At 32.6% G+C, this 5937-nt stretch overlaps 1 protein-coding gene across 1 annotated transcript; it reads right to left on the bottom strand.

Moving 5' to 3' along the window:
* Window positions 1-4456: 4456 nt before the first annotated feature.
* On the bottom strand, window positions 4457-5652 carry LOC110622469 (probable glutathione S-transferase parC). The gene is made up of 2 exons (XM_021766970.2): window positions 5249-5652; window positions 4457-4934 (listed from the first exon to the last, which is right to left on the bottom strand). The coding sequence occupies exons 1-2, from the start codon at window positions 5567-5569 to the stop codon at window positions 4590-4592; spliced, it is 666 nt and encodes a 221-aa protein (XP_021622662.2). The 5' UTR covers window positions 5570-5652; the 3' UTR covers window positions 4457-4589.
* Window positions 5653-5937: the final 285 nt, after the last annotated feature.

The following is a 5937-nucleotide window of genomic DNA, read 5'->3' on the forward strand; positions in this document are numbered from 1 at the left end:
AAGCACAGTTGAAAAATCTAAAGGCATACTAACTTTATTGGTGAGAGCAAAAGGGACAATGGAGGATGCACCATATTTACCACCATCCGTCAAAGAGCTGTAGAAGGAGTTTCCTAAAATAGTGGAGGAATCAACCAAACTTCCACCTTTGCGGGATATCCAACATCAGATTGATCTCATTCCTAGATCAAAATTATCGAATCTGCCTCATTATAAGATGAGTTCAAAGGAGAGTGAAATCCTCCAAGAACAGGTTGAAGAATTATTGAAGAAAGGGCATATTCAGGAGAGTATTAGCCCCTGTGGAGTACATGCCCTATTAGTTCCAAAGAAAGATGAGACTCGGAGAATGTGCGTGGATAGCTGGGCCATCAACAAAATTACAGTTTAGTATAGATTTTCTATTCCACGACTGGATGACATACTTGATCAGTTATTCGAATATAAAGTCTTCTCTAAGATTGGCCTTAAAAGCGACTATCACCAAGTTCGGATCAAGGAAAGAGATGAATGGAAGATCGCCTTCAAGACTAAGGAAGGCTTGTATGAGTGGCTGGTTATGCCCTTTAGTTTGATGAATGCACCTAGCACTTTTATGCGACTTATGAACTAGGTTCTGCGTCCTTTCTTACGTAAATTTGTGGTTGTTTATTTTGATGACATATTGATTTTTAGCCGCAGCGAAGAAGAACATTTACAGCATCTTCGTCAAGTCCTGCCAGTCTTATAAGAAAGTGAGCTGGTATTAATATATTTATATGACGGAGCGCGTTCTGTTCCTGGGATTTATTGTTAGTACATAAGGGATACATGTTGATGAGAAGAAGGTAGAAGCAATACGAAATTGGCCCATTCCCAAAACTATTTCTAAAGTTCCAGCTTTCATGGCCTTGCTATCTTCTATCAACAGTTTATTAGAAATTTCAGCAGTATCGTTGCCCCTATCACAGATTGTTTGAAGAAAGAGAGAGTGTAGAAATTTGCTTAGACCGACGTTGCCAATAAGAGCTTTGAAGAGATTAAAGATAAGCTTAATTTTGCCCCTATTCTTGCTCTACCTGATTTTGATAAATTGTTTGAGGTTGAATGTGATGCTTGTGGAGTTGAAATTGGTGGAGTGTTGTCACAATCTAAAAGGCCTATTGCCTTCTTTAGTGAGAAACTGAATGAAGTTAAGAAGAAGTGGTCTACTTATGAGCATGAGCTATATGCAGTATTCCGGGCTTTTAAAACTTGGGAGCAATATCTGATGGGGTGAGAGTTTATTATTCATATAGATCATTAATCTTTGATCCACTTTAAAACTCAAAAACATGTGAATAAGATGCATGCTCGATGGGCAGCTTATTTTGGAGTCTTTCATTATGTTATAAAATATAAGGCTGACCATAGTAATAAGGTGATAGATGCTTTGAGTAGAAGGGCTGCTCTGTTGATTACGGTTAATCAGGAGATTGTAGGTTTTGAATTTCTGAAGGATTTATATGCTACAGATGATGACTTTGCTGATATATGAGCTAGAGTCCAAGCTCACCAGCCTGCCGATGGGTTCTTGATACATGATGGCTTTCTTTTTAAGGAGAATAGGTTATGGATTCCTTGATCTTCTTTGCGAAAAAAGTTGATTCGAGAGGTCCATGGAGGAGGTTTGAGTGGTCATTTGGGACGTGACAAGACTATTGCTGGGTTAAAGGAGCGTTTTTACTGGCCACAATTAAAAAGGGATACAAGTCGGATGATTCAGAAGTGGTTTGTCAAACTTAGAAGGGACATTCACAAAATACAAGCTTATACACTCTACTACCTGTTCCAGCACATCCTTGGGAGGACTTGTCTATGGATTTTGTTCTTGGTCTTTCACGTACTCAACGTAGATCTGATTTCATTTTTGTTGTTGTTGTTAGGTTCTCTAAAATGGCACATTTCATTCCTTGCAAGAAAACTAATGATGCTTCTCATGTGGTAAAACTGTTTTTTCAGGAGGTTGTTCGCTTATATGGCGTCCCTAAGACCATTACTTCTGATAGAGATGTGAAGTTTCTAGCTCATTTCTGGATGACTTTATGAAAATATTTTAAAACTGAACTTCGATACAGCAGTGCTGCCCATCCCCAAACTGATGGTCAAACTGAAATGGTGAACCGTACGCTTGGCAATCTTTTGTGCTGCATCTGCAGTAATAAGAAAACTGTTTGGGATCTTGCTCTTGCACAAGCAGAATTTGCTTACAACAGTGCTGTCCAAAACTCCACAAAGATATCACCGTTTGCAGTTGTGTATAGAAAAATCCCAATGCATACAGTTGATATTATTGCCCTTCCTACAGGTTCTTATAACAGTATTGCAGCAAGCAACTTGGCAAAGCAGCACGTGAATATTTTCAAACAGGTACAATAAATGCCTTACAAAAGCCAATAACAAATATAAAGTTACAGCCGATAAACATAGACGTTTCAAGTCCTTCAATGTCAGTAACCAAGATATGGTGTATTTACATAAGGAGCGTGGTGGAGAATAGAAAAAGTTTGATGCTAAGAAGATTAGTTCATTTCAGATCATTCAGAAGATTAATGACAATGCCTATGTTCTTGACTTCCCAAATAAGATGAAAATTTCTAAAACGTTTAATGTGGCGGATCTATTTCAGTGCTACCTTGCTGATGATAACTCGAGGTCAAGTTCTTTACAAGAGGAAGGGAATGATATGGAGTAACTAGTCTTGGACTTTACGGCAAACTTAGACCGGACCTAATTTTTGTTGCCGACGTCCGATGGAGACCCACGGTAACTTTTCGGAAAGGAAATTTTGAGACGCATGACTTTCAAAAGTGTGACAAGGGCCGTAAGCTTGTCACAAAATCCGATATGAAAATTCTATCGTTTAGGGGTCAATTTTGCATTTTAATTATTTTTTTAGATATTTTTATAATTTTTCATATTAGGATTTTTTTTCTATTATAAATAGTCTTTCTTGACTATTAGAAACTTACTTTTCAATATTTAAAGAATTTCAATAAGATTTTTATTCTAACCTATCTTTTATCTTATATCGTCTTAGACAAACAATATTAATTAAAATTCATAACAGAATCTAAATAGTTCTTTATCAGTTTGACATTCTTATTCCTAATCTCTTTACTTTTAAACTCTCTTTATTAATATGAGATATCTGTATGCAAGTTTGAATTACTGTTAATAAGAGTTTGATAAAATTAGCTTGTTAATCTGATTTATGCTTTCTATTAATTGCATTTATCGAATATTGGTATGTCAAGTTTGAATTACTTTTTAAAATCTTTTCAGAAAACTTACTTTTCAAAATCTTTTCAAAAAAACTTATTTAAATCCATCACCTTTTCATAATAGAATTAGTAGTCACAATAATTTAATTTTAAACCATAAATAATGAAAATAAGTAAAAATAAGCCTTTAATTAATTTGATTCAAATTTGAAGCGAACTGAATTAATAAAATTTAAAATTTAAAGTGCATTTGTTTTTATTGTTATTTTTTTTTATTTAATAACAAAATAAAAAACTTATTTAGCTGTTAATATTTCGTTATTTTTATTACTTGTTAGAAAGTAATATTGATTTTCCCATTTAAAAAAAAAAAAGAAAGTAGGTTTAAATCAAAAAACTAAAATTTAAACATCACAAATATTGATTTTCCCATTACAGATTTTACAAAATGTTTATATTTCTTATCAGATTATTATTAACAATTTTAAAATTTTACTTTTATTAATAAATTTTATTTTTTAAATATGCAATCATCAATTAATTTATAAAAGAGTTTAATTAAATTGTTTGCTGGTAAATAATTTATTTTTAAACAATAAAAAAATAGGTAAAAGAGAGTATTTGATAGTTTAATTCAAAATTGAATTAAATTAAATAATAAAAATTTAAGTTTAAATTAAATTGATAAAAGATAGAAAATTTTTTAGCTGTTAGTATTTTATTTTTATTTTTATTATGTGTTGAATTGAATTATTTACTTTTAAACAATTTGTAAATAAATTAAAAATCGAAATTTAAATATTTGTAATAATCGAATTCAATCAAATTAGTAGAGAAAATAATAAATTTAAATTAAATTGGTATGGTTCGGTTTCATCACTTAAATTTTTTAATTTTTACACTTAATTTTTAAGATTATAAGATTCAATTAAGATACTTCAATATTGATTAGAATTTAATCTTTCTATATTATTAAAATTATATAGAAATACCAACAGGTGGATTTAGTTTGATTCAGATTTGCTATTTTTTTTTTATTAATATTGAATCAAAATCATCAATTTTTAAAAAATTAGAATGGAATATGAAATCATACTCAATTTTTAATTTGATTCGATTCGATCGATTATTTTAATTTAAATCAAATATTACTTAACATAAAAATATGTAAATATAGTTAAAGTATTGAATGAAAGTAAATAATCAAACCAATATTGCATACAAAGTAATTAATCAACTGCCTTTATTATTAGATATGAAACAGCAAAGAAAAGCACACCATTGAAAGCCAAAAAACAAGACAACTAAAACCCAGGTGATTAATCTCCTTTCTAAGCAATGGCCTCTCTACTCTATCCCAAATCTCTTCTTCAGCTCCAACATAAATCCATAGACCTTCTTGTGATCAGGAAGAGAGTTGAACACAGACTCCTTTGCCAAGCACCTTTTAGTCCATTCAATAAGCTTAGGACACTCAGCCTCTATGCTGAAATTTCCACACACCTCATAGACATAAAACCAGCTATAGAATGGCACAAGAGCAACATCCACATAGCCCAAATTTTCACCCCCAAAGAATGGCTTCTCTCCAAGCTCTCCTTCCAGGAGCTTAAGGGACTCTATGAATCCCTGCTTTGCTGCCTCCTGCTCTTCGCCTTTTGTTGCCCATATCTTCCTCCCAAGCTCAAATAGCTGTATCCCAAATCCCCATATTATATATCACTCAAATGCTAATGACTAAAACATTGAATTTCATATTTTTATATAAACTATACTTTATAAACTACATTAAAAAATCGAACCAAACCGTTAATTACATAAAAATTTCGAAGTTGTGCTATTTATTTTTAAGAATAACCAACATGACATAGCTTTTTTTAAAAAAAAAAGGAAAAAGAAAAGGAAAGTAACTTAATCCTTATATTTCTTTGGTAAAAAAGAAAGGAAAAATAAAAAGACTATTGTCTTTTTTACTTGAAAAAAAAAAAAGGAAAGAAGAAGAGTACCTTCTTATCTACAAAATCAGCCCAGAAGTTAGCTTGAGCTCTCTGACAAGGATCAGAGGGAAGCAATGGAGCTTTGTCCTTCCAGACTTCATCAATGTATTGAACAGCAATAAGAGACTCAGCAACTGGTTTGCCATTGTGGATGAGAACTGGGATCTTCTTGTGAACTGGGTTCATCTGCAGCAGCAAATCACTCTTGTTCTTCAAATCCTCTTCCCTGTACTCATACTTAATACCCTTCTCTGCCAAAGCAATCCTAACTCTCATACCAAAAGGGCTTGGCCAGAAGTCCAACAGAGTCACCTCTGCATTATCAGCCATGCTCTTCAAATTCTTGTTAGAAATCAAAGATTTAAGAAACCAAGATATAGCTTTAAGATGTTTGATGCAAATCTGGGTTCTCAAGCTACATATTTATAAGGCATTTTGGCTTGTGATGTGGGCTCACCGTCGTCACGCCGCAGTGTCGTTTTTGAATTTGTATACTTTTTTTTTTCTTTTGTGTTTTTCTTTTTCTTGCATGAAAAGCTATGGACTGTATGCTGCATAAAGTTGGATGCGCAGTCAATGAGGAACCGTCTGTTAGAGAATAATGCCATAATCCGTGACGTAAGAGTACTCGTCACCTTTTTTTGGCTTTATGAAATCCTTTATTTTGGGAGCTTTTTATAATTTTATTTATGTCGGAG

Source organism: Manihot esculenta, chromosome 9 (assembly GCF_001659605.2).
Source record: "Manihot esculenta cultivar AM560-2 chromosome 9, M.esculenta_v8, whole genome shotgun sequence".
In the NCBI taxonomy this organism is placed as follows: Eukaryota; Viridiplantae; Streptophyta; class Magnoliopsida; order Malpighiales; family Euphorbiaceae; genus Manihot; species Manihot esculenta.